This window comes from Chaetura pelagica, unplaced genomic scaffold (assembly GCF_000747805.2).
Source record: "Chaetura pelagica isolate M959 unplaced genomic scaffold, ChaPel_1.0 scaffold356, whole genome shotgun sequence".
Classification (NCBI taxonomy): domain Eukaryota; kingdom Metazoa; phylum Chordata; class Aves; order Apodiformes; family Apodidae; genus Chaetura; species Chaetura pelagica.
The window spans coordinates 8,048,328-8,074,395 of NW_009953964.1; the positions used below are offsets into that span (position 1 = coordinate 8,048,328).

General features: G+C 46.6%; 2 protein-coding genes across 4 annotated transcripts in view; one reads left to right on the forward strand and one right to left on the reverse strand.

Annotated features, from left to right (window-relative positions):
* Window positions 1-26,068, reverse strand: part of CYFIP2 (cytoplasmic FMR1 interacting protein 2) — a 42,468-nt gene that overhangs the window by 11,243 nt on the left and 5,157 nt on the right. For 2 of the 3 annotated variants that reach the window (XM_010002002.1, XM_010002000.1), the window contains 19 exons: window positions 25,301-25,482; window positions 24,912-25,008; window positions 24,540-24,668; window positions 23,706-23,810; window positions 20,858-20,949; window positions 17,923-18,040; window positions 16,962-17,081; window positions 16,202-16,327; window positions 15,102-15,268; window positions 14,721-14,868; window positions 14,249-14,402; window positions 13,550-13,706; window positions 12,707-12,803; window positions 12,060-12,136; window positions 11,398-11,506; window positions 10,966-11,085; window positions 10,162-10,361; window positions 9,606-9,693; window positions 879-1,022 (listed from right to left, as the gene is read on the reverse strand). In XM_010002002.1, the coding sequence (XP_010000304.1) occupies window positions 879-1,022; window positions 9,606-9,693; window positions 10,162-10,361; window positions 10,966-11,085; window positions 11,398-11,506; window positions 12,060-12,136; window positions 12,707-12,803; window positions 13,550-13,706; window positions 14,249-14,402; window positions 14,721-14,868; window positions 15,102-15,268; window positions 16,202-16,327; window positions 16,962-17,081; window positions 17,923-18,040; window positions 20,858-20,949; window positions 23,706-23,810; window positions 24,540-24,668; window positions 24,912-25,008; window positions 25,301-25,482 (2,430 nt within the window). The remainder of the gene's footprint in view (window positions 1-878; window positions 1,023-9,605; window positions 9,694-10,161; window positions 10,362-10,965; window positions 11,086-11,397; window positions 11,507-12,059; window positions 12,137-12,706; window positions 12,804-13,549; window positions 13,707-14,248; window positions 14,403-14,720; window positions 14,869-15,101; window positions 15,269-16,201; window positions 16,328-16,961; window positions 17,082-17,922; window positions 18,041-20,857; window positions 20,950-23,705; window positions 23,811-24,539; window positions 24,669-24,911; window positions 25,009-25,300; window positions 25,483-26,068) is intronic. The other variant, XM_010002001.1, reaches the window with a different exon arrangement.
* Window positions 8,164-8,826, forward strand: FNDC9 (fibronectin type III domain containing 9). Its single transcript, XM_010002045.1, has one exon. The coding sequence runs from the start codon at window positions 8,164-8,166 to the stop codon at window positions 8,824-8,826; it is 663 nt and encodes a 220-aa protein (XP_010000347.1).

Here is a 26,068-nt window from a genome sequence, read left to right on the forward strand (position 1 = left end):
GTAGGGAAACTGGATATACACTTGAGATTTTCAGCTTTACATTGCTTTGGTATGCATGCTCAAAATGATGTCATTGCAGTCAAAAGAGAATTTAAATATTCATAATGAACGAAAAATGTCTTTCTGGCAGAGCAAGGAGTTTAGGAGAAAAGCATGACCTGAAAAATGATGTATCTTTGGACACTCCCTCCTCTCTTCTTAATACTTGGCATTGTTAGTGCCCTTAGGGAGCACATGGGATCATTTCCCTGTGGACATAACTTTTCTCCTTTGAACAAGAGAGAACTAGAGAGCAGACAGGGCTATTGGCAGCCTGGCTTCAGCACACCTGATGGAAACGCACAGTATAGATTGAATATACAGGACTCATCTATAGCAGGAATTTTCTTATAAAGACACAAAAAGTTGGTTTAATCACTTTTGCTGCTTGCTTTCTACCTTCCTGCAGCTCTCAGGGGTATCACAAGGTGGTGAGACAGAGTGCTCTTGAGCTATAGCTGAGCACAAGCACATGTACCGAAGGTCTCTCAGGCTGCAGCACAGGCAATGCTGAGGGACCATGAGCGCATGTCCCACCCGATCACTTCCCAGTGGCTTTTAGTAAAGCAGCATCCAACCCCACCACCCCCAGACAGAGGTGGCTGATCACAGCTGACACTTCAAGATGATGGGAACATTCCATCATCCCACAGGAATCAGCAGGATTCCTCAGCAACAGTGAAAATCAGACCATTAATACAAGTGTTTCAGTGTGGATAAAGGGACATGAAGGCGTCCCAGTGTGAACACCCTGAACCCAAAGCCCTGGCTGACTCTCCAACCTGTGCCTCTCAAGGCACTGAGGTTTTCTCCATTGCCAGGGTTAGGCTCAGCATTACCAGGCTCTTGACGATCTTCAGCAGCTCTTCCATGACCACTGCAATGCCTTGATAACCAAGAAGCCTGCAGATTGTCTTGAAATGAGGTGGCCCCACAAAATTGCGGTAGGAGCTATAGATGTGACTGTAGGCAATGTTGAGAGGCTGAGAAATAAGAAGCACAATGACAGTTAGACAGGAGCATTTACCAGGCCTGTAAGTAATTTTCTTCTCATAGTAGATGTTCCATCACTTCAAGTATTTTTTAAGGAGGAGGAGAAATAAAAATACCCACGGCAATTCCCATTTCTTCTACTTCTCGTGGCAAAGAGGAGATTGCTTTTCTTGCTATGTGGTCAAGACATATTCTAATCTCACACTGGCACATCACAAGGTTTATTATCCTGCTATGCTGCAACACCACTTCAATTTCCAAGGTAATTTACTCTCCTATACATTCCAAATCAAGGATTTCAGTTCACTGGCTCTTTGCCTCTTCAAACCCAAATTCTTCGCTACTAAACCAAAAAGCTTTAGATCCAAGTAACCACCTTCAGATATAAGTAACCAGACAGACTTATTTTTTTCTATGTACACTTGCTTTAAATGAGGCTTATTAAGAAAAGTGGCAACTGCAGCATCTGAGCCTAAGGGCAGTTGGAAGAGACATAGAAAAAATATTTTTTGCATTGTGCAAAGCTCTGCATCTGCACTTAACATCCACATGGCATGGTGAGAAAGGCAAGAATCTAACCCTCGTCTAGGCAGAATAGTACCCAGGGCTCTGGCCCTGCAGAATTTTTAGCAACAGAATACAAAGTGATTTCCAGGAATGTACTCTTTATCAATGTAATCTTGTAAATGTGGAAATTGCTGCCATGTTTTATCACTGGAACATTTATAGGATCCATTTGGTGTGAAGGAAACAGGAACAGGGGGAATTAATTCACTTGTGTAATCTGCAAAAAAATACTGATTTAGCTGAGACACCAGATGCTTGGCTGGGGCTCTGCAATAGAACTGTTGGCATCATGATTCAGCCCAGCAGAGAAGGGCTGCAACCCCCTCCAACATCTATAGCTGCAGTCCCAGTAAACATCAGAAAAGCACATTCTTTAAGATTCTGGCATGTAGTGTCCCTTCCAATAAAACAGAGATAAACCCCTGGCTCACGCTTTACTAACAGATCTTTCTTGAACGAGGATAAAAGAACAAATTAAACTGTATCTCAAATATAACGTGCAAGGCTGACGTTGCTTCTTGTGTAAATGCTGGGAGCTTGATTCCCTGCAGGTATTGCAGATCCCACTACAGGGATTTCTCTCCCTGCCAGTAACGGAGACAAGGGAGCAGAGGGACCAGTGCACTGAAGAGCTGAGGGTGAAAGGGAGCAAGTGCTGAAGTAGCAGACCAGGACAAAATGGTGTCTCTCCTCCAACACTGCAATACAGCCAGCTGAGGGCTTCTGCTGTCCTCCAGTTCTGACTCACTTCCTTGAGATTAACATTTTATTTGAGTTACTAATGAGTTACAAAATGAAGTAATTTGCTAAGAATCAGAAAAGTATTTTCTTTCACTCTCAGATACAGAATTTCAGCAGACTGATATACATGCTTTCATAGACTCAATGGTTGCTTCAATCAGTTAAATGTCTCTACCTCTGTTACCACCCTGCTGCTCTGGTCCAGCAGCTTTACTGCCTACTTTAACTCTGAGGTGCTCTTTGAAAGAGCTAGCAGAAAGAAAACATAGTTAGAAAGTTCCCTACATTCTGTGAAATATTATTTCATCTCCAGGTTCTACTAGGTGAAAAAAGCCCTTTTGTTCTGTACAGAAAGGCTACCTTGGAGGCTCTGTAGTGTATTCATTCACAACAAGCATGAACTTTCTCTCCCATCAAAACTAAAGAATCCTGAGTAAGCACAGGCCATAGTTTAAATATTATCCAGACAGACAGAAGCCTACTTTTCACAGCTCGTTAAGAGAATGGCATTTGAGCATCCTGCTGAGGCTTCTATCTGCATCCTTAGATAACCAAGTCTTTAAAAGTCTACTAGAGATGAATCCAAAGCTGACTCCAAAGCCACTAGATATGCACAATGATACACGTGAAAAACAGCAATAGTTTACGTTTTGAAAAGTGTGTCTTCTAAAACACCCAGGATGGAACATTTGCCAAATGGCTGACATAATTATCCCAGAGGGAAGCCAGTAACCTGCCAGAGTCCCAGCTCAGCCACAGTCCTGCTGAGTTCTGCTGCTGTGGCTTTTGCAGCATCATGCAGCATTGTTCCAGCCCTGGTATCCCCAGAAAGCTCTGTGCTGCTGAGGTGATCCAGGTGGGCCCCGAGATGGCCCCTTGCCCCTTCCTTCCATGCCTCTCTTGTTACTTCCCCGTGGTTAGCACACTGGTGGCTTGTCCCAGCTAGCGGGGAACAAAATATTCCCATTTCAGTGGGCTTACAAATCCATGCTCATTTATGGAAGCATCTTTGTTACTCCACAGCCAGGAGACAGGTCTGTTTGCACATGTGCCATGGTCCCCTGAGATGGGCTACCCCTGGTTCCCAGTCGTGGAGAAACTAGTCAGGTTTTATTTTGCTGTTTGGGCAGTGAGGAGCCAGTGCTACCATACAGCTGCCCACCTTGCAGCACTCCCTCACCTCTCAGTGGGGAAAAAGGGGCTGCAGAGCAGCTTTCAGGAGGGCTTTTCCCTGAAGTGGAGGTCTCAGCAATAAGCTTGATTGGGAGAAGACACATTTTAGGACATGCATTGGCTGCAGATGAGCAGGATGATTCATCCCTGCCTGTCTGCAAGATGAGGCAGGTTCATGGAGCTCCCCACAGAGCCACACAGCGCATTAGCAGCAGGCTTGTGTCTAATAATAATAATCTGACAGCAATTAAAAATATAACTCCATTTAAGGGTGAGATATACAGCTTGAGGTAAAGACTGGAGGATGTAAAAAATGACACCAGTGGGTATTTTAAGACAAAACAGCTGAAGGTACAAGCTGGCTGCTTGGCACAGCTCACTCCCTTGTGCTGGGCAGCTACTTCCACCCCCTCGGAGAGCAGCAGCAAGGCTGCAGATTTTGATGGCTCTTGAGAGGTTTTGCTGTCCTGAGGAGCAGCAGCTGGCAAAGATACTGTGGAGGTTTGCCCCACCTTTGGCTTGGGACTAAAGAGGCAGGTTTTGGGGCTGGGATTGCAGGAAGGCTGGGATTTGCAGCATGGGGCAGAATTCCTGGTGTCCCACCCTGTGCCCAGGTCACAGGGACAACCATCCATACTTGGGAGCATGTGGGGAAAACACCCACATTGCTTTGGGGGGCCCATGAGGTCATTAGGGATATTCCAGAATAGACTCAGCAGCAAATGAAGCAAAAGAAGAACCAGATTTTTTCCACAGTGCGTTGTTGGCCATCACCCAGACCTGTCTGAGCTCACCTAAGAAAAGGCAGGGAGGGTTTTATCCAACAGAGCAGATCAGAGAGAGATATAATAGGCAGATGATTCTGGCTGTACCAGAATCCCCACAGAAAAATGAAGAGCTAAAAAAAGGAATATACTTAGAGGCAAAAAAGGACTTGCACATAGCTCAAGTGTAGTCCAGGCTCCCAGCCAACGTAACTTCAGTGTGACAGCTGAGATGGTGTCTAAGAAAGTAAAAAAACAATTCTGACCAGAATTGCCAGAGAAGGGTCTCTAAAAAAGTCTGAGAAGGGTCTCTAAGTCAAAGAGCCTGAATGCAGCCTGGTTCCTTCCCAGCAACCTTCACTCTCCCTTTTAACCTTTTACCATATTCAGCTCTATCAGCTGGTTGCTCAGACTTCCGTGCAAAATCCCCCACGTGTTGCCTAGCTGGGATGGACAGGACACGTACAGTGCAGCAGGCATGTTACATACTGCATTGAGACTGTGTCTGTGTATGTTCTGTGTACAGAGGCTGTGTCAGTACATCTTTTGTGTCTCAACATAATGCCTCGCTGAACCAACTACTGATTTCCAGGGACTGTATACACTATTATTTACAAGCTGATGGCTGCAGCAGGCCAGGTAGCACAGCTCATGCTGTTGGAGGGGATCAGCAGACCCCTCTGCCAACACCTCCTGCAGCAACAACAGCTCCTGAACACCTTTGTGCTGTGGCTGCAGCCACGGGAGAAGAAAGTAAAGCAGCTCCATGCCATCCATGGCAGCAGACACTGTCCTGCAGGTTGTGTATCCTGCAGGTTGTGCATCCTGCAGGTTGTGTGTCCTGCATGCTCAGTAAAAAAGGGGGAGGCAAATTCAACCAGGGGAGGGAAGCAGGGATTTCAAGTGACTCTGGTGTGACCCTGGTTCTGGCAGTGCCAAGAAAAAGAGCTCTCATGGAAATACATAAAGGAAGCCAAATCTAAAGGGTTTACAGAGCTAAGAAGTGGCTAAAGAGCAGTAAGTAGTGGGTTGATGGTTATTTTGCAGCTTCTTTGTCAGATACTTGGCAACCTGCTGTGTTTTATTAGTGAGTGAATGGCAGAAAATGGCTCAGTTTCTGCCCTGCGTCCTAGGGTGAGGAGAGAGGGGTCCCAGGCAGGGCCACAGCTGATCTGGGGAACCACCTGCAGATATGGGGACCTGCAGTGCTGGAGCAGTCCTGGCACTGGCCTGGTTTTGGCATCATCTCATCCTGGGAAATGAGAATTTCAAGCTCATCGCCAGCACAAACTGGTGCAAGTTTGATTTTAGGAGCAGGTAATACCCACAATGACTGAAAGCTTTGCTGTGGTTTGATCTGAGATAACAGGACTGATCATTGCATTGGGAAAGATCAGCAGGACCCTTTGCTGACCTAATCCAGCTATTCCAATTTTCCTCAGTTTTTCTGTCTTCCTGTTAACACACCTTATTTGTGAACAACTAAAATTTAATTTTGAAGCAACTGCAAATGCTGCTAAACTTAGCAAACCAAATGCAGTGAGAAAGCAGTTCTCTCACCCACTTGCTACCTCCTTTGTAATCCACCTTTCTAAAGCAAGGATTTGTACCCTCAGCTCTCTCCCTGCAGGCAAGGATGTACTTCACTCACAGCACGGGACCAGATAAGAGGTCTCTATCTCTCTGCTCTTTTAAGCAGGACTGAGCTATGTAACAGGAAGGAAGCCACCTGGGAACACTTTCATTTCCATCCCTGCTTGTCACTGTTTTCATCTCTGCTCCCAGTTTTCAGCTCGCTGGCAGCTGCAGCTCATTCACAGAGACAGAAGGAAATACAGAACTTGGAACATAAAACCAAAACATCCAGAAGTGCAAAATGTAAATCAAAAGCAAAGGTCACATATACTCCCTAGGCTTGTAGTATCCCCTCCTGGTGCAGTTTGCATCATCTCATCACTGTTAATATTTAGAAGATCTTCAAAATGTTGCAAGCACCTTTCCAGCAACACAAAATGAGTAACTCCAGATCCAGCTTTAACATTTCCTCTGGGAAAGTTCCTCTCTCAGATGCATTTTGGCTTCAGAGAGCAGCAAGTCACTTGTTCAGAGCCTCTCTTTACCAGGTCCACTGCCACATCTGTCCCCAGTGCCACTTCTGCTCCCCTGAACACTGCTGGCACTTGCTTTGCCTCTCCCTCCTGGCATCCCACCAGACTGGCAGGGTGCCCCTGCATCATCCATAGGACTCAAAGAGCCTGCCTTAATCCTATGGGAGGTCAGCAGGAGACCAAGGTCTTTGAAAAACTAGTTCCTACTCCTACCAAACAGCTTAGAAAAAATCAAAAATCTGATGGACACTGCTGCAGCATCAGGGATGAAAACCTACTGTTCACTGGCTTTGATTTAAATCAGTAGTTTAAATGTGCCAGAAATCACAGCATGAAAGATAAAGCCCCTGAGTGCTAAAACATCAGTGGATCCTGTGGGTCAGGAACCCAGATTTCATACCATGTGCCAACCTGTCTCTAACCCAGACTGTGCTCGCGGGCAGTGGTGGGGGTCTTTTTGGGGGTCTGTGGGCAATGGAAAAAGAGAAAACCTCAACCAACCCAAAGAAGCCAGCAAACAAAACTACCTGGCTTGTTATTTCCACCTCAAGAGACACATACTTCTCCAGGCAAAAGCTTTTAGGGGTAACGTTCCCAAATCACTCGAAGGTGAGTGGGTACATCCTGCCCATCCTTTCTGACTGGTTGCTATGGTGAGAGATGACGGAGCCCCAGATGGGTATAACATGAGGCAGTGCAGGGAAGGGATTTAGCAGAGGCAGGAGGGAGGCGACTGGTGGGAAGAGGGGAAGGTGCTGCAGGTTCCTGGCCACGCTGCTCATCAGCACTGACGGGAACTGGGTCTGCCAGGGGAGGTAAGTGGCTTTGGGGGGGCTCAGCAGGGAGTGCATGTGTTGTTCTGCTCCTCATGTTAGAATGGTTACACAGTTGTTAAGATGAGCTGATTCTTCAGTGAATAAAAAGCAAAGTTAATTGCATTAAAAGAGATAAGGAGAAGGTAAAAAGAAACTGGTTCTATTGCATGCAGCTCTTGCTCAGAGCATTTGGCCAGTTGGGAGAGAGAAACCTGCAGAGAGGCTCAGAGCACTCTGGGGGTCTGCAGGAGTGATGTACTAAAGTGATTCGTGGCTGTTGCTACACAGTAATTAGTTAGTGATCAGTGTCTTTGTACTTATTATACATATATTTATATTTCCCTAAAGGCCTTGATTTTATATCTCACTAGCCTTCAGCTTTCACATTTAAGATCCTGATGTTGTAAAACCAAAAAGTTTATACTCTATTAAGCAAGAAGTTGGGTACAGAAAATGCAGTAACACCTTAGACCAGTGAATTAATCATTATGCAGTTTTTAAAATGGCATTTAGGTGTAAAAGCAAAATTTCTACTGAAAGCTCTGCAAGGGAAGCTGGAGCTAGTTTAATGGCCATTTTATGTTAATTGCACTTGCAGTATCATTTCTATTCCATGGGAAACAAAAAAGTAAACAAGTTTCTTACATAGACAAACAGTCAAAAATAACAGATTGTTTTAAAAATCTGCCTAGAACATAAAGTGTACCCTGTGTCCTAATTGTGGTTTTATGTTTTATTTTATGAACCAGGGTGACACAGTAGTCTGGGCATCAGCAGCACTCATCTTTTGCAATTTTAGCCATATAAGACCTAGCACATAATCGAGGCTAGTCAGGGATAGGCTTGGGTCCCATCTAAGAGCCAGTAAAGCTGGTGGAAAGACTTCACTGATGTCAGTGGCCTTTGAGCCTGTACACGAATCAGGAAACTCAGCCTCTCCCTGCATCTGGTTTCAGGGGCACGATGAACATCGAAGTGCACAACATCACTTACACCAGTGCCACTGTCTCCTGGGCCATGAACAACCCATGTCCAGAGAACTACTACCACGTCATGTACCGTCCCAACTGGAACAGCATCTTTGCTGGCTATTTACGCCAAAACTTCCACCGTGAGGAACGAGTTCCTCACCCCCTCAGCTCCCTCATCCTCCACCAACTCATGCCATCCACCATCTACATCCTCTGCATCACATGCAAGAACGCTTACCCCTCCAGCAACCACTGTACCACCTTCCACACTCTGGACAAAACCCCCCTGTTTTTTGGTGGCTCTAAGCATGAACCGACCACCTCCATGTGGATGGTGAGCAGCCTGCTGCTCCTCTGCTTCATTGCTCTCCTGGCTTATGGCTGCCTGCAGTTCTGGTCTGCACGGTGCCAACGGGCTGCAAGGCTGAAGCATCTTGACACCATCCCTGAAGAAGTGGGTGAAGGGAGCAGCTCGCTGGAGGGGCTGCTGAGTGATGGACTGAGAGAGGAGCTTCTGGAAGTCCCCATGACCACTGTGCTAATGAGGAGCTCCAGCTTCATGAAGGAGAGTCCATATAGCTCCCCCCACTCCTTTTTCTCCTATAAAAATGGTGATGATAAAAGGGCCATCTTGCCACAGCACAGCTTTCAGTGACAGCAAAATAAAGGGAGACCCTGCCTAGAGGTCTTGTTCATGCTGCTCTTCCCCAGTGCTTGACAACAGGACTGTTGGTGTCCTCAGGGGCTATCTGTCCCAGAGTAGAACATGAGGTAGTGTCATTGGTTACAGTGAGGAAGATTTTCATCAAAGGACGAAAATATTTTCATTTGCTGAGGGTTTTTTAAGAAGAAACCAAGTCAGGTTCTGAGAATGGCCAAGCTCAGCTGACTGTAGTGTCATTAGCTAATCTGCATCAGTGCTGTAGGCTCACTTCAGAGTCATCAATGAACACAACACACTCCACTCAAGAGGTTTCACACTTGAGTGACCTCCTGCTAGTATCACACCCCAAGCCCTCATAGTGCCTGTACAAAGTCATGGCAACCTGCCAAGAGAGCTTTTGTTCAGTATTAAGCAGTCTGTATTTGCACATACAAGTATTTTAGCAATTTCTATTTTGAATTGCAAATGGGACTCCTGAAGCAGAACCTTCCTTGGGGAGGAGCTCCAACTTGCTCAGCTATTTGCCTGTTTAGATGGCTGTGACTTGGTCTCAGTGCCAACACCCAGAGCTGTGTCAGCATCCCCTAGCACAGGCATGGTGTGGAGAAGAACAGGGGAAAGAAAAGCAATCTCAATCTGCTTCTTGCATGGCTTTTTAGTTTCACAGCCCTGCACACTGGCACCCAACACTCAATGAACTTGTAGTTCTTTCTTCCTAAATAAATACTTCCAACATCCACCCTTCTGGCTGCTGTGGCTCATTTACTCACCTTGGACCCGTAGAGGTAATATGGCTGGACGTTGGCTGGCTTGTCCCGCTGGGGTTCCTGTGTGAATGGGATGGCTGTCCTCACAAACCTGTGGTGGGCATGGGAGATGGGGATGAAAGCTCAGAGCCTGGTTAACTGTGTTGGATGCAGATACAGCACAGTCTGGGATGAACAATCACCTGAGCTACATGAACTAGAAGGCAAAATCCTGACCTGATCTATTGGTGGTGTAAAACATCGGTTTAACCTACCAAAGGTGAGATTTCTTGTCAGTTGGGGCAGGCAAGAAACCTATATATGAGGAGCTACCACAGCTCTGCTGCTCAGCAAACCAACCCCTCTACACCAAACTAGCTCAGTTGCTTGCAATCACTGTCTAGCTGTTGCTTGAATTTGTTACTAACATTTTCAAAGCCAAGGGGACGTGGTGGGTTTTACCTTTGCTGTTGCATCCCATGGGGAATGCAAACCTCACCGAAATCTATGTGGCAGGTTTGACATTATGGAAAGAAAAGCAAGGTCTCCAGGTGCCTCCTGCTTTGCTTGTTCTCCTCACCTGTTGGTGGATCCATTGTAGCAGTAGTTGGGTAGAAAGTCGAAGTTGAGCTCCCAGAAGACGTGGAGGGTGATGCGCCCATAGGGCGCGGAGACGTTGTGGTTGGCCTCCCGGAACATGGCATCAAAGCTGTCCAAGGTCATGTGCTTGCACAGCAGCCGGTGAGTTAGGCGGTTTATCTCCAAGAGCCACTCCAGCTCCTGCAGCACATAAAGCAGCAGCAAATGCAGGATATTACTGAGATGACAATAGAAACTGCTTATTTAATTGACAGAGGAATGACTTCATATTCACACCCACACAGAACTTTCCAGGTGAGGAAGTAGCAGATGCTAAAGATATCAATTTCACTCAATGGCTAAGGCCAATTGCACTTCTACTGAAGGGAGTCCTGGTCCAGTATCTCTAAACCTGTCTGAAGCAAAATTAGTTTGTTTCCCACTGAGCACAAGCTGGCTTTCACATCAGAATCCTTCAAAGGTGGAAACTGGTGATTTTACACTACTTGACTCTGATGCTCCTATAACATGTCAAAGGCAGCAAATTCTGTGCACACCAAATGATGTCTCAGCCACCTCCATCCAAGAGGGAGAATTAAAGCCAAGACTTCCTTCTCCCAGAACACAGGACTCTCTTACATGAGCTCTGCAAAACCTAACTCCTGGCTCTGGCCTTATCGTTTATGCAGACACTTAATTGTCCAATAACAATGCAATTCAAGCTGCATAATTAGAAATAGTAGAGACTCAGCATAGCAGTAAATTATTCTTTCTATTCACACTTGCAGTCAGTAACAGTTCTTACCACTATGGATGTCAGGTCCTCGCTCTCGAAGCGGCTGATGGCCTGGTCTAACGACTTGTACATGGCTGCTGAGATCCGCTGGGTGATGAGCCTGTTCAGGTCAATTGATCTACCCAGCAACTGGGAAAGGGAGAGAAGATTTTTGCAAGTTTTATACAGATGGTGAAAACGTTTGTTTGTTTGTTTAAACAGCCACAAATGAAAACCAAACACCTAAGTCTGCTTAAATGTGAAAGTGGTGATGCAAATACGTCGGCTGGGTTTACCATTAAGGAAGGAAGGAAACGTGGAGTGTAACTCATTTTCCCCTTGGGCCCCATGCCCTGCATCCGGTGTGTCAGAAATTGAGCCCAGCACTAGTTTTGCCAGCCACCAGCAAAAGCATAATAGACCAAGAGCTACGAGTACTGGAGTGTCCTGGTTGCACTGTACCTGGACGTGCCTCTGCTTAAGCAGCGTTTCGTAGCGGTTGGATGGTGGGTACGGAATTATCACCCCGTAGTTCTTACATTCAGCCCGGAACCGCTTGTCCAGTAAGACACTGAAAAAGAGAAGCAGTGTCAGGAAAAAAAACAACCAACAAAAAACACTGTCAGCTTCACTCTGGATCTTTTCCAGAGTTGTTTTCATTCTTCTTTTCATCTTCCTCTGAACGCCAAGAAATTTCCACACACTAATAACTTGGCTTTCACTTCTAAATCACACAGCAGTGGTTGTTTTCTGGGGACTGCCATGCTGTTGTTCAACATTTTGCCTTTTATGGCTAAAACATTCAGAAAGATAAAAAGACTGTGCTGAATGATACCACTAGTGCAAGATACTGGGGTGTTCCCACAGGTCGGCTCCCTCCTTGCAGATCTGCTGTGGGATCATTGGGTTGGTGATGATAATTTTTTTCACTTTTAACCATGTCTCCTTGCCACCCTTAATTCATTTTCCCCATCTACACTGGTCTGACATGGATAGCCAGCTCTGTGGGACAGGGACAATCTATTTTGCCACATCTACTTGCAGTAGCTCCTCCCTGAGGGGAAACTTTCAGTTAACAGCAATTTGGATATCATTGCTCAGCAGCAGCAGTCAGGTTCTCCTACCTGCCAGCCATTGCTTTATAATAGGCAAAGATCTGATCTGCCAGCTTGTACACAAACTGATCGAAGCACAAATTTACCTGGAGGACATAAAACAAGACATCGTGAGGGTGTCACCAACACAGAGCAGCTCCTTCCTATGCATGCAAGATCAATCAATACAAATCAATACAGGGTTCTAATTTAATACATACAGGGATGTCACACTATCTAAATCCTGCACTGCAGTTCTCATATGCTAAAGGCAAGCAGAAAATTGTGGTTACATTTCTCTCTTATGGTTTCTGTATGTTCTTACAGGTCGTGGTCCCCTATTCCAAATAATCATTCCCACTCAGGAATCTCCAGTTTCTCATTTTCCTCTTACGTCTCACAACGCTCTGCCCACCAGACAGACTGTCCCATGTTTCCTGTGTTTGACAGCCTTTGGCTGCCACTGGTCCCCATGGGTATACCTGAGCTGAAGCCCTTCATCAGCAGAGCCTGTAAACTCTCTGGAAATTTTCATATTTTGAAACTTTTCATTCTGTTGGGGTATTTTTTTCAAGAGATGCCTATAATCAATTCACTGAACTGCTGGGCAGGGCTCTCAAAGAGGTCAGTGTGACCCAGTAAGCTCTTCCCATGCAATAAAGACAAAGAGAACTTACTTCAGCTTCAATTTCATCATACAGGAATTGCTTTTTGAACTTGGTCAAGGCATAGTATGCACTGTCATTATAGAGGTCCAAGGGGTACAGCACGTATCTGAGGGCAAAATGACAGATCATGTCTTAAATTAACTTTGGAGCATATCAGCATAAAAGATAAGCAGTGAATGTGCCCTGCTCAGTGCTGCTATCTGACTTCACTCCTATCCCCTCTGCTCCCTTCAGCAACTCAAATACTCCTCACTCCTTGTGTCTTGCTGGAAGCAGCTAGAACAGATCTGGATTGGAGCTAACTGTGACTTGTTCAATCAACACTTGCTCCTTCTCTGCCTTTAAAAAAAGCTTTCCTCCTGCCCTCACTTCACTGAATGCTCTGACAATAGCAGTAAAATGGAAAACAGTTTTCCTAATGAGGAAGACATTATGGGCCTAATTACACTTGCATAACAGTGACTTCTCTCCTCATTAATCATGCAGATTAAAAAATAAATAAAAAGTTTAGTTGCCTTAGCAAAGGCTCACATCCCTGGGGTTGCACTGCACGTCCTGTCTGACTGCTGCATGCAGGTGATGGTACAACCAATTTGTGCCCACATGGGAACAGAGCAGTTGCCAGCTGCTGGTTTATGCTGCATAAGGAAGTGCCAGTGTCAGGAAGCTGCCTGTTTGTGTCTGCTGTCGAGGTACCCATACAGTACACACTCACGTGACAGCAAGTCAAGAAACATCTCTTCCCCCACACACACCAAAAAGACTGTTCAACACCAGCCTGTCCTTCTCCAAAACACAGTCTCAAGCCCCAGTGCAAGAACAGTGCTGCCACACAGCCCACTGAACTCTTACTCCATCATGGAGGGTTCTTTGGTTTCCAGAATATGGTCCGTGAGGATCCAGGGCATGGACATTTCGATGGGGAACTGGATGCGGCGGCCCATGGTCAGCTCTAGGAAGAATTCCCGGAACCAGAGCTGGGACAGGTCACAGCACTGCTGCAGTGCCTCTGAAACAGAGAAGATCCCCCCAGCAGGAGGGCACCCATGTCACCCTGATGGGGGCAGCAGTGAGGGATGTGCACAGGAGGAAGCTGTAGCCTCATATTGGACTGGTTTTGGGAATGGAACATTTTACTAGGATGTCTCTGTCTTTAAACCCAGATCATGTCCATGCTGTCTGAGCACTTTCTAATGGAAGAAGAAAGAAGGGATCATTCCTTTTTCTCTAGAGCTCCAGGGTGAACATTTCAATGGCTCAGAGTTATCCTTGAAGATCTCTTCTGAGCTTAGTGGCTCAGAAGTTTTTCTGGCACAGAAAGAAAATACCAGTCCTAGAAAATAAACTATGTGGCTTTTTGCCATTATTGACTCACTCCTGTTCACATAATGATTTCTACCTAGAAACATGCCTGAATCAGGCAGAAGTAGAACATTTGGGAAAAATAAAGGAAAATCTTCCGCATAGGTCAATGAGGAGCAAAGCTGATCTACTGTTTTCTTTCTGAGCATGCAAGAGTTGGATTCAAGCCTCCCCCTGCCATAACCTCACCACTGATGTTGAGAAGGTGAGTGAAGAAGAAGGACTGCTTGTGGAACTCCTCAATGGCCAAGACTATTGGCCCATCCAAGCTGCTCCTCAGAGTCTTCTTTGAGCCACTCTTGTCTGCTATGAGGGACTCCAGCATGGTCCGCACCATGTAAAGCTTTGGAAGGAAATTATCATGCAGTTACCACTCTTCAGTGAGACAGTCTTGCTCTGCAACAAAAAATAACCCTTCTCCCAGGTGGTTACTACTCCCTGCACCCATAACCCACTATCTTTCTGAGATAGAAATCATTATAACCCTAAAAAAGGAGGCTTTTGGAAATATACAACAAATTAGGCACCAAAACATTTAACACACAACAGTGTCAAGACTTTGTGGAACAGACCACAGAAACAGCTGCTGATCTCAGGGTGGGAGACTTCTACATGGCTGTAAACCATTCATTCCCTACACAGGAGATGGACATTTACGTACCTGGGTACTTGATGGTCCTACTGCTCGTCGTGGGACTTTAATATCAAATCCACCTTTAGGATCCTTCTCACCTCTCAGGCAAGGATCATTTGGAGGCTCTCTACCTCCCTCCCAGTCACAGATTGTCTTCCGAATTGCCTGAAGGACACTGGAGTGGGTGGGAGAGGGAAAGTGGTGCTTAATCTCGATTCTACTTCAGGATGAAAACATTCACTGCTGTGCACACCTGGGAGGAAAAGTACCCGAGGTGGGGGGACACATTGTCATTACAGAGGGAGTCATGCCCTGAAGTTTTATGCAGGGCTATGTGCTTCTGTAGCACAAACGTGTTGCACGACAAGTACATGAGCTTTGCATCCCATTCAAGAAGGACAGACTGACCTGATCAGAACATTCTTCTTCTTCCTGACCGCCTGCCTGAGCGGCTCTCGCAGGGTCACCTGGGCAAAGTCCTGCAGGGCTGCATAGATGGTGTTGCGGATGGCTTGGTTAAAGACACTCTCCATCCGACCCATCAGCACTTGCAGACCTTTGATCATGGCAATTACCTGATTAAAAACAGATGTATTCACTGTCTGTCCATTGCTATGATGAGGTCCAACGTTAAAAGAATTCGGACTAAATTAATTCTACTCAAGTAACATAGGTCCAGCAATTAGGTGGCTAATTTTTCTGGTGTTAGCTGCTTAATAGATCACAGCAAGCTGAGGAGATCATTAACCCCACTGTTTTCTTGGAAAGAAATTGTCCTTGTCGCTTGGAAGGCTCTGTTTCCACTCCTGATCTCTTGGTATCTTTAATAACACACAATCCCAGGACACTGCTCTACATGTGGGTGCAGCTCCATGGCTGGCACAGACCTGCATCCACACCAGGACAGCCTTGTACAAGAGTACAGTGGCAATTCCCAGGAGGGAGTGAGCCACAGAAATTAAGGTAATATTCAAACCAACTTCAACTGTGGAAGGCAAGATAAAGGTGTGATGGTTTCCCTGGCCAGGCTTGGATGACTATTCCCACTGTCCACAGACAGCTGGACCAAAAGCTGATGGATCCTGGGGACAGGATGAGGATCCTTTGTGTCTGAACATAGCTCCTGGTCTTGTTCCAGATCAAGGAGCCCTGAACCACCTTTTCAGGTCAGGAGAGGCTTAATGCAGCAATATCAAGAAAACACAGGTTCACCTCTATCATTCTCCAGCACACAACCACAGCATAAGAAAAGCAGGATCAGGAAATGAAAGAATTGTTCTCATGCACTGGTGCAGTGTTCCTATCCCAATAGGAGCTCCCATTAACTTAATTTTCTCCTTAGTTCTGGGTAAATTAAGAGCCACAGGGATGTCCCTTAATGTGGGCTGTAGGGATGAGTAACTGGCTGAGTATGGTGAGATGTCCTTTCCTCCTCTTCCCATGGCCTGAGGAACACGGACAGGAAACCAGCTCTGGCTGGTTCTTACTCTTGTGCAGTTGACACCTACCTCCACAAAGGCAAACTTCTCTTCACTGGTGTAGTTGTACCGGGTGGCTCTCTCATACTCTTCTGCTGTTCCTGGACAATCCTTGTTACAGAATTTATCTGTGGGATGAACCAGCTTCCAAGAGTACTAGAAGATGGCGAGAGACACTGTCAACATTGCAGTGAGTAAGAAGACAGGCTGGAAAGACTGAAGAGGGCCCTTTGCCAGGAAAACACTCCCTAGACATTACTGTAGTTGTTTGACATTCCATTGGGAGCAAAGTTTGTGCTCCTCCTTGGCTTTATCATCACTGTACTGAATATTGGTTTTGTTTATGTGGGAGGTTGCCAGTCATAACGGACTTTTGACATCCATGACTTGTGTTGGGAAGAGGTAAAAATTTTCCAAATTAAGAATTTACATCATTGTTCGAATTACAATTTTAGTTGCTCAAGACCCAGACTCATCCCAAACAGCTTTCAATACTTAACCAAGGTGTTCAGATTAAGAGAAGAGTCACTGTGTCCCTCTCTAGCATTAGTGGGGACACCCCAGCACGTGCAAAGGGCAGTTCAGGTCCAGGTTGAAATGATCAAGCTCTCTTTCTCCATTTGGTATAGAGGGTGTTCAGGGTAATTAACTGCCCGATCTTAGCATGTTTGTTAATGGCTGAAAGTCAGGTGGCACTAAAGCAAGCTCACCTTTCCACTGTCTAAAACGTTCACGCTCACCTGGGAAGAGGAGGATGTTACCCACTCACTGCTTCCATGGATGCACTCACCACTTCCATGACGTGAGCACTCCACTTGGACAGCAGTTGCAATCCCCGTAAAGCAAGATCAAAGAGCTCCCTGTACTCTTCATCTGATTTCTGGCTGTCCAGCCCTGAGCCAGTGACCACCTGGAGAACATCACATCACATCAGGGCTAGACTCAGCAACTTGCTGCAGAGGCTTCCCTGAGCCAAACAGCAGCCACAGATCTCTCAAATCCCAGCTGAAATGAATTCCCTGTGACCTTATGATCAAGCTAAAATTGAGCAGTGCATTTACTGTCCCTCAGGAAAAGGGGTATAACTTAGCAAGGCTCTTTTTGCCCAGGCAGTCAACTTATTTCCTACAGAAAAATCATCCTGACCTGTGACCTCAGGGCAAATAACTGCCTGTTTTCATTCCACTTTCCCATCCCTTTTTGATTGTCTAATACAACTGAAATCCTTGAATCCTTTACTGATTTAATGTTCAAATAAGCCCTTAAAAATGCCAAAGGGAAAATGGCTAGAATGCTAACAATTCATTAAACTCACAGTGATGAAAGAGGATCACACATTTGCAAAAAACAGTCACAATGGCATAAGAGAGGGCACGGACATTCAGCAATGAAAAGAACAGAGATGCTCTCATGAACTTTCCTCAAAGCTCTGTGTAATAGAAAAGACCTATTTGCAAGTCATGGTTGTTCTGCCACCTGGCTGATAATACACATTTAGTTGCAAAATTTTTTCTACTTCTTAAACAAAGCTGTGGCCAAAGAGCAGAAGCTGTTGCAGATCTTCTGCTGCATATCATGTTGAATCTGCAGGGGCCTTTCATAACTTGCTTTTTCAATTACTGGATCGAGAAGTGGTTTGTTCCAGCAGTGTCCTTCTTCCTTTCTCAAGGGAGGACCATACTCCTGCCACACTTGTCCTCTCCCAGTCCCATCTAACGGGCCTGATTACAGTGACTACAGGCTGAGCTTACCTCACTGTTGCTGTAGCGAGCGAGCTCGGAGATGAAGCGGATGTGGTCATCTCGGATCTGGACCATCTGCTCACAGATGTTGTACTGGGGACTTATGCTGCTCTGAGTGCACGTCCACCTGGGCAAAGAAAGCAAGGATTTCAAGGACAGGACATGGGGCTCCACTCAGACAACCCCAGGGACAAAGTCCTGCACTCAACTGCTCTCTTCACTTCAGCATGCCCAAGACATGCCACCTTCATGGCAAATACCATCCCGTGTCGTCTCTCTCATGTCCCCCAGTGTGTGAGGTCTTCCAGAGGTGGACATTTGCCTCACCTTTCAGCCTGAACATCTGTGCTTCATCCACCCTGAAGGCTGCTCTGATGTTGGACTCACCTATCCCCATGGGTAGAGATGGCTCTTTCCCAGGACAACATTGGATAAGCTTTCAGGGAATGATGAGCTGCAAAGACCCAGCATCATTTGCAGCCTTTCTGCTAAACCTAAGGATAACCATCCTTTTAGAGGTCATCCCTCCAGGTCAGAAACAGCTAGGTCATGCTGCCTTCTTCTGCAAGGAATGACTCTGCAAGGGGCTAGCAAGGGAATGTCCTCCTGCTCTGTTTTTTTCTTCTGGCTCACACTACCAGCTCAGTGAATAACCCTCGGTATAAATGATGAGGAGAGTATGATTAAATGAACTGGATTTTCACTCACATTGAGCCACACGTACAGTGTAACAGTGTAATGATGTCCCAGAAGAAGGCAGTACTCCCCTTCCAAAGACACAGTTGTAGCAGAAATGGTGCAAATCAGGGCTATTTAATTTGACATCTCTTTTTTCCCCACTCTGTGTTAGCCTCAGGCACAGAACCAGAATGGCTTCACCAAAATGCTTTGTGCAAGGAAAAGTCTGTCAGTGAGAGTCTCATGTCTGACTCTGTCATCACAATGTAAAAGTTCAGATCTTGCTTTGCTCACCCCCAAATAATTGTCCATCTTATGATAGATAGTCAACTTCTCCACTCTAGATTTGCTGTGCAAAAGGAAGGTGAGAAACCTGCCTCTGATAAGGACACAGACATGAGCATATATTCCTACAGTTTACTGTTGGTGCTGGCAGAATGTCCTGGAAGTGCTGAGCCATGTCATCCCTTGTGAAATCCATCCTCCCACAGTCCCATTGCTCGACTCTTACCCGTTTCCATGTCCTGTGCTTCCCACTGGACAATGGGCAGGTTGGCAGGAATGGCCAGGGCTGCCCCAGCCCTCCCTGCCACACACAACCTAGTCCACAGTGCAGAAACAAAGCGCCATGCAGGAAAAACACCAATTAATTCCACTCTCGTGGAGACAGGGAGGGAAAGAAAGCAACAAAAACAGCATTAGTAAGAAATAGGGATTATATGGATCCACCTCGGCAGTTAGTGTTGGGAGTCCCATGCAATTTGCTGGGAAAGCAAGTGAGTGAGGAAGAAACACTGGTTAGCACGGTACGTCACACAGACCTGGTAAGACAGATTTCAAGACAGACATTAAAATAGTGCACAGGTAAACAGCCCGTGAGCTACCTTGGTTTTGAGATGAGAAAATGTATGAAGCTAACATGTTGCGTTGAAATGTGCTTTCTGAATGATTTGAGATAAAAATGTGTACATTTTAAAACTATTTTTGCCTTTTGAATTGAGTTTTCAAAAGTATTTTTTAAATTTACATTCGGTAGAAAGTGAGTATAATTCAATTTTAATTGAAACCTTCTGATCAGGGAATTTTGCCACATTGCTTTCAGATTTCTCATGAAAAATTGATGGGCACTTTTCAACCAGCCTTCAGGAGGGCAGAGGGAGGGCTGCTCCTGGGTGAGCCACGTGGTGGGCAGAAAAGGCAGACCCTCCAGGGAAGGGGATGAGCACATAGAAGTGGAGAGATGAGCCTGCAGTTGGTCAGTTCCTGTCCTGCTGGAGATACAGCTCAACTAGGCTGCTTCTCACAGCAACTGGAAAAATCTGACTGCCATGCAATATGGTCCCACTGGTGGTATTTTGGCCACTCGCTGGTGAAATCCAGGCTGCCAACAGCCACTGCAGCCAGACACAGCTCAGGCAGGCTTTGCTCATGTGTGGTTGCAAATACCTTTCTGAGGATATCCAAACCTAACACTGATTATTCTAGCAATAACTGAGCACGATGCAAAGCCAGAAAGACAGGGGAGCCTCACATGGGCCTGGTGTGGTCTGAAACAACACCTGCAAATTCATCTGATGGGAGCAGCAAACTGCCCACAAACCCAGGCTGGGAAGCAGTGCTTTACACTCCTGAGCACTGCCATGAAGACCCCATTTCTGCCCTTCTCCCACAATATTCATTAATTTCCAGTGCCTCTGACCCCTGGCTTAACCATCATTCCCACTGCCTTTCTTCATGAATCCTCTCTGAGCTAGAGGAGATGCCCTGGCTACTGCAAAGAGGTCCACTGCTGTGTTCACGCTCTGGAGGATTTTGTCCTTGGGATGAAAAATGTGGATTAAAATCTCTCCAGAGCAGGGACACACTGCTCACACTCACACACCTCACAAGCACTCAGCCCCTGCCCTGACCCACACACCAGCCACTTTTCCTTCCTCCTGCCTGGCCGCTGAGCACCTTCCCAGCCCTTGCCAGTGGGAGCAGAGGTGCAGGCCTGCCTGCTCCCCTGCCTGCACACTGGGGATGGGCACACGTAGGTTCAGAGTTGGCTGCACACACTCACACACACTCAGGGTCAGCAAGGACATCATCCCATGCAGGGGCAGGGAGCTACAGACGTGCACATGGAGCTGGCACGCCGGGATTCACACCTCACAGGGACACACACGGGTACCTGTGCACAGACCTCACACACACCGCAGAGCTGCAGCTCCCACGGCTTTCGGGACACACACAGAAGCCAAGAGACATTATGGCAGGCACTCACTTGGATTTGTTCTCCTCATAGTGAGCACTGGTCTTAATGTATCTGGCCAGTTCTATCTGCATATCGCCGAATAAAGGAACCACCTGCAGCTGCTGGAAAAGAAAACAAAAGATGGTTGAAATACGGCACAGAGGGAGCCCACGGCCCCAGCGCAACACAAGGAATGGCATCCTCAGCCTGGGAAGCTACAGGAGGTATCAGGCTGCTTAAAGCCAGGTGCAAACCTGGATGCAGGGTCTTTTCGCACCTAGGAAGTGACCAAAAATGATCACAAGGCTTTTTGTGTGAGTAAAATCACCCTTTGTGAGTGCTCTGGAGCCCTGAACTTGTCCATGCCTGCTGGCTATTAAGAGAGAAGCACATTTCTGATCAGGGCTTAATGCCTCCAGGAGAGCAGAGGGATGAAAAGCCAGCACGTTGGTATTCTGGCAGCAAATTGCAGTGGCTCCCCTCAGAGGGGAACTGTAGGCTGCTCTGGTGCCCAGACTGCTGAATCTGTGGTATCTTTCCTCAGGGCCTCTGACTGCACTTTGGCACCATGGCTGCTAGTGATGTGTCTTAAAACTTTCCCACTAAGAGAAATACACAGGTAATGGTTTCATATAACATGACTTTGCTTGCCCTTTACATCTCAGGTAGATGTGGATGAGAAAAAAGTTCAAAGTGCACTGAATGTACCTCAAGCCCAGATAGGTCCCTGCTTCATTAAGCTTTCAGCTGCAAACAAAATCAAACCAGGAGCTACCAACAGCTCTTTGATTAAATACAAAGCTTCAAGTTCATTCAGCTACAAAATTGCCCCCAAATTCAGGGAAGATGGTGGCAAATTTCCTGTCCTATAATCACACTACAATCATACTTCTCAGGCTGACTTGTGCAGAGGACATGCAATGCTGTCATCAGGGATTCCCAGTGGCACTTTCATAAAAGGTTTAAATGAAGGGGTAGTTCATTTTCACTACTCAAATTTGTGGTGAATCCACTAGAAATTTAATCAGAAGGCAATAAGCAGATGTAGTAAGAGGAGCAGTTGGCCTTTTCTTATTGAGATCTGATAGTCTGGAGTGGTACTTAACTGATTAGGTGAGAACACAGCAGATGTTGGAGAAGTGCAAATGGAAAAAAAGCTGGAAAGGAGAAAGTTACTCTATGCAATGGAAGTTATTTTACCTGATTCACTGATGACCTTTGCCATCAGCATGCTGCAATGAACAGCACATCTGCTTGAATGCACCAAGATGACCAAACTCTACAGATTACACTGAGGACTTGATTTAAATTGAGTCAGTCTAATTAGCAAAGCTGAACCATGGAAAACTCGGAAGGTGCCGAGAGACAGCACGATAGATGACTTTTGCAGAGATACATTCCTCAGCAGTCTCCCCAGTGACTGGAGGGTATTCAGCCACCTCATTATGGTCCCATTCATGAGCTTACAGTGTTTGTCTGTAGTTCTTGATGTGGGAAATTGAGCTCTGCACTCAGAGTTATCTCCAGGACATGATGCAAATTGGGGTAAATAGGTCCCCACCCAGTCAGGGTGAGGATGCAGTAGCTGGTACATCATCCTTCCATGAAACCAGATATCAGGGCTCAGCCATCCCCTCCCTTGCACAGACCCAGTGCATCATCTATAAACTTAAAGTTGAGGCAATAAGCAGGGAGGCATCCCGTGCCCTGTCACCACCAAAACCTTTGTATTTCAGGCTTCTCAGCAACTATGTGGGTAAAGCAGCAGGGAGAAGCCACTCTGCTGAAAGAGTGATGGGGATAAAGTGCTCTGTAACCCCTCAGAATTCATCATCCTCTCATTTTCACTGATGTGGAGCAGATGTTGGTATAAAAAACTATTATTTCCATCTCAGAAAGACTGCTCAAGCTCTAGCTCTAAAATAAAACTTTTAGGTAACTTTCCTAGGCTCCATCTGGGAAATTATTCTGCTGTACTATTATTCTTTGCTGCCAATGCATTTGTCCCTTGCCGGATCCCACCATGGCTCCTTGAGCTGACCTGTCCCAAACCTGTAATGCCTCCTAAACCCAGCTTGTGCATCCAGTTCTCACAGGCCTTTCCCCAAAACCTGATCTCGGATAAGACAACAGTGGCTCACCAGGACACCAGGTGATCCCTTCAAGGAACTTACTGAGCACTTCCAAGTTCCAACCAACAGAAGGTCCCCAAGCTTTTTCTGTCCTACAGGGAGCACAGTTTATACACAAAATAAAACTGCCAGATCACACGCTGTCTGGCCAGGTGTGTTCCCTGGCTCCCTCAGGTCAGCATCTCACTGAGAGAAAGGGAACTGCAACCATCACCTGCACAGATCTCAGCAAACCAGCCAGGTTTCCAGTGGCCTGAAATGACAGTGCTCCTCAGGAGACTGCAAACCTGCCTCAGCAATGTTTGAAGAGACAGAAGTGATGTCAGTCTATCACCCCTTCCCCTTGTCCACATAACAGACTTCCCATGAGCCATCCCCGTCCTTTGTCTCTTGGCAGGAAGCAGGCAGAGCTGCAGAGGAAGCCAGCTGCCCAGCAAGGGCCTGCAGGGCCAGCTCCAGCAGCATGGGAGCAGAACCAGCTCCAGGCACTGCTCACACACCAACAGCCTTGCTGGCACCAAGGGCTGGCATCGCTACTCTCACCTGTGCTGCAGCTCTGAGCCCCTGCATGTTCCCAGCAACCCCATTCCTCATCCTTCCACCTAGATAATTTCATGACCCTTTGGGTTTTTGGACTTGTAAATTATTCCTGCAGTTTGCTTTCTGCTGGCAGCCTGTGCAGTGGTAGAGATCACTAATTCATTGGTCTGTGATAAACTCCAGCCTCGCCCAGACAGGTCACTGACCTTGAAGAATTTGTCTATTTTGCTGAGGTTGATTCTCTTCTTGGCATCCAACTTGTAAATGTTGCTGACATTCCCATCCATGAGATACAGGCCAAACCCCATGACCTGGAGAAGATGGAAAGACTAGGTTTCATTAGGGTGAAGTCAGCAGTGCAAGTCAAAGACAGCTCTCCACTTTGCATACATGCATTTGCATAAGACCATTTCAGGCTCCTGTACCACATGCCACTCATGAGTAGACTGTAGAAAATGTGCACACATCTGCCAAGGATGTACATCTTAGATAGAGGACACATGATGGATCACTTCTGTTTTCTGTGCAAAAACACCTGACACTCATTCTGGTAATTTGTTCCTCCTCTCTTCCACATAAAAACAACCCAAAAGGCAAACATTTACCCCTGGGGAAGCATTGAAAACATCTCAGATATTCTCCTAGGTTGATTTTTTTCCCCTTTAATTCAGAACAAACCATTACAGATATTCAAACTACCCACATTACCTTTCACAGAACCTTAGTTACTGACTCATCACGTGCTAATGAAGTTCTTATGGTAATAGTGACTGCAATCACTGTAATAACTGATTTACAGTAAGGACAAATACATAAAACAAGAAGCTCCTTTGGCATGTTCAGCTTGAGGGCTCTTTAGAGGAAGCTAAAGGAGCTTTAGAAGGATCTGCCTTTTGCAGGGAACTTGCTGGAAATGGGCATCAAAGAAAAAATTCAAGTTGCACAGTTGGTGGTGATTTTAGCATGTACTATACAATTAGTTACTCAGGTCAAGTGAAACTACACAAGCACCCAAATCCATCAACATGGCCTAGTCTCACCTTTAAGAGCATGTGTTTCTCACTGGGAGTGAGATACATCTTGTTTTCATAGTAATCCACACAGATGTTGACAATATCAGCCAGCAATTCCTCATAGCCCGGGATAACCTCTAGTTGCTGGTGCAGACACTGAAACATCAACAGGGGTCAGATTACTCACATGGACAGAGGACAGCTTCCAAAGCACACAGGACAACCCATGAGAAGGAGATACAGCTAGAATTATACAGCCTGACCCCAAGATGGTCTGTCAGTAGCAATCACCCAGCAAGGCAGGTACTGCCACAGTCCAGCCTGAAGCACTCTCAGCCCTGACAAGATCATTGCCTCTATTCACAGGAAGGTTAACTGGTTCAGAGGAAAGGGACCTGCCTGTGTGATGCGGTTGTGGTTTGCCAGGAACATGGAGAGGTTCTGGGACTCCTGGATGGACTGGGGGTCTGCCATCTTCCGCAGAAACTGGGCAGCTCTGGAAGGGAGAAATCCAACATCACCAAGGATCACTCACCCAGCATGAGAATCTCACCACCCATCTTCCCTGGTTCACCTGCTGCTGCAATGCAGCAGTCTCAGAGCCCCCCTGCAGGGCAGCTCTGCCTTTCCTTCTTACCCAGCAGGAACCAACACACAGTGAGCCTCAGAGATTTGCCCGGATCCACAAAGAGAGCCCACACAAGAGCAGAGACCCATGATGGCCTCCTGACCTCACTTGAAGGGCAGACCAGGCCAAGCCCCATCCCTACTGCTCCACCCCCTCTCACCTTTTGTAGGCAGAGTGGTCGTTTTTGACGCTGCACTTCATGTTCTTCAGCTCATCCAGGACAGCAAACATGTTAATGAACTTGCCCAGCGTGAGGAGATAGGCCTCAGAGACAAAGTCCTTCCTGCGCTCGGCGTGGCACAGGCGCTTCACCTCGCTGCAGAACCGCTCGATTGCCTTGCGCTGCAGGGGGGTGGGACAGGGGCACCTCAGCAGCAGCTCGTGTGCAGTCACCACGCCACCGATGGCACCCTCCTTCACACACCCACTGCCTCCCTTTCTGCTGGACACGGAGGCTCCAAGGTCCCTCCCTTGAAACACAGCAGTCTTAGACCAATGTAGTCAAACAAACTCAGTGCTGGAGGGGGAGCTCAAACCTTCTGTTTGTGCCTGCCCTGAGTGCAGTGTGCTCTGCAAAATCAGGCTTCGGTTTTTTTAAGTGGGGCATAAAGATGTCATGGGACATAAAAGCTAAAAATGATGGTGAAATCCAGCTGCAGCCAATAATAAACACAGGGGGTGATGAGGAAGGTCCCAGAACCCCGCAGCAGCTCCGTGTTTGCCACACGGTCATTGCTCTGTTGGGATCTAAGCATGTATTTTGTCAAGAGTTTCAAGTGTAGCAACTGCTAAATTTAAGCTTTGGTGCTCTTTGTCAACCTCCCTGTTCCTGTTGACACAGCAAGAGGGTGTCCAGCTGCACCCCACCCCAGGCACCAGCTGCACCACCAGCCCCCAGCTCTTTGGCTTTGCTTTAGAGGAGAGAGAA

Bases quoted from the DNA above. Each gene is read 5' to 3' on its own strand.
- FNDC9 (XM_010002045.1), top strand. From the start codon at position 8,164: ATGAACATCGAAGTGCACAACATCACTTACACCAGTGCCACTGTCTCC.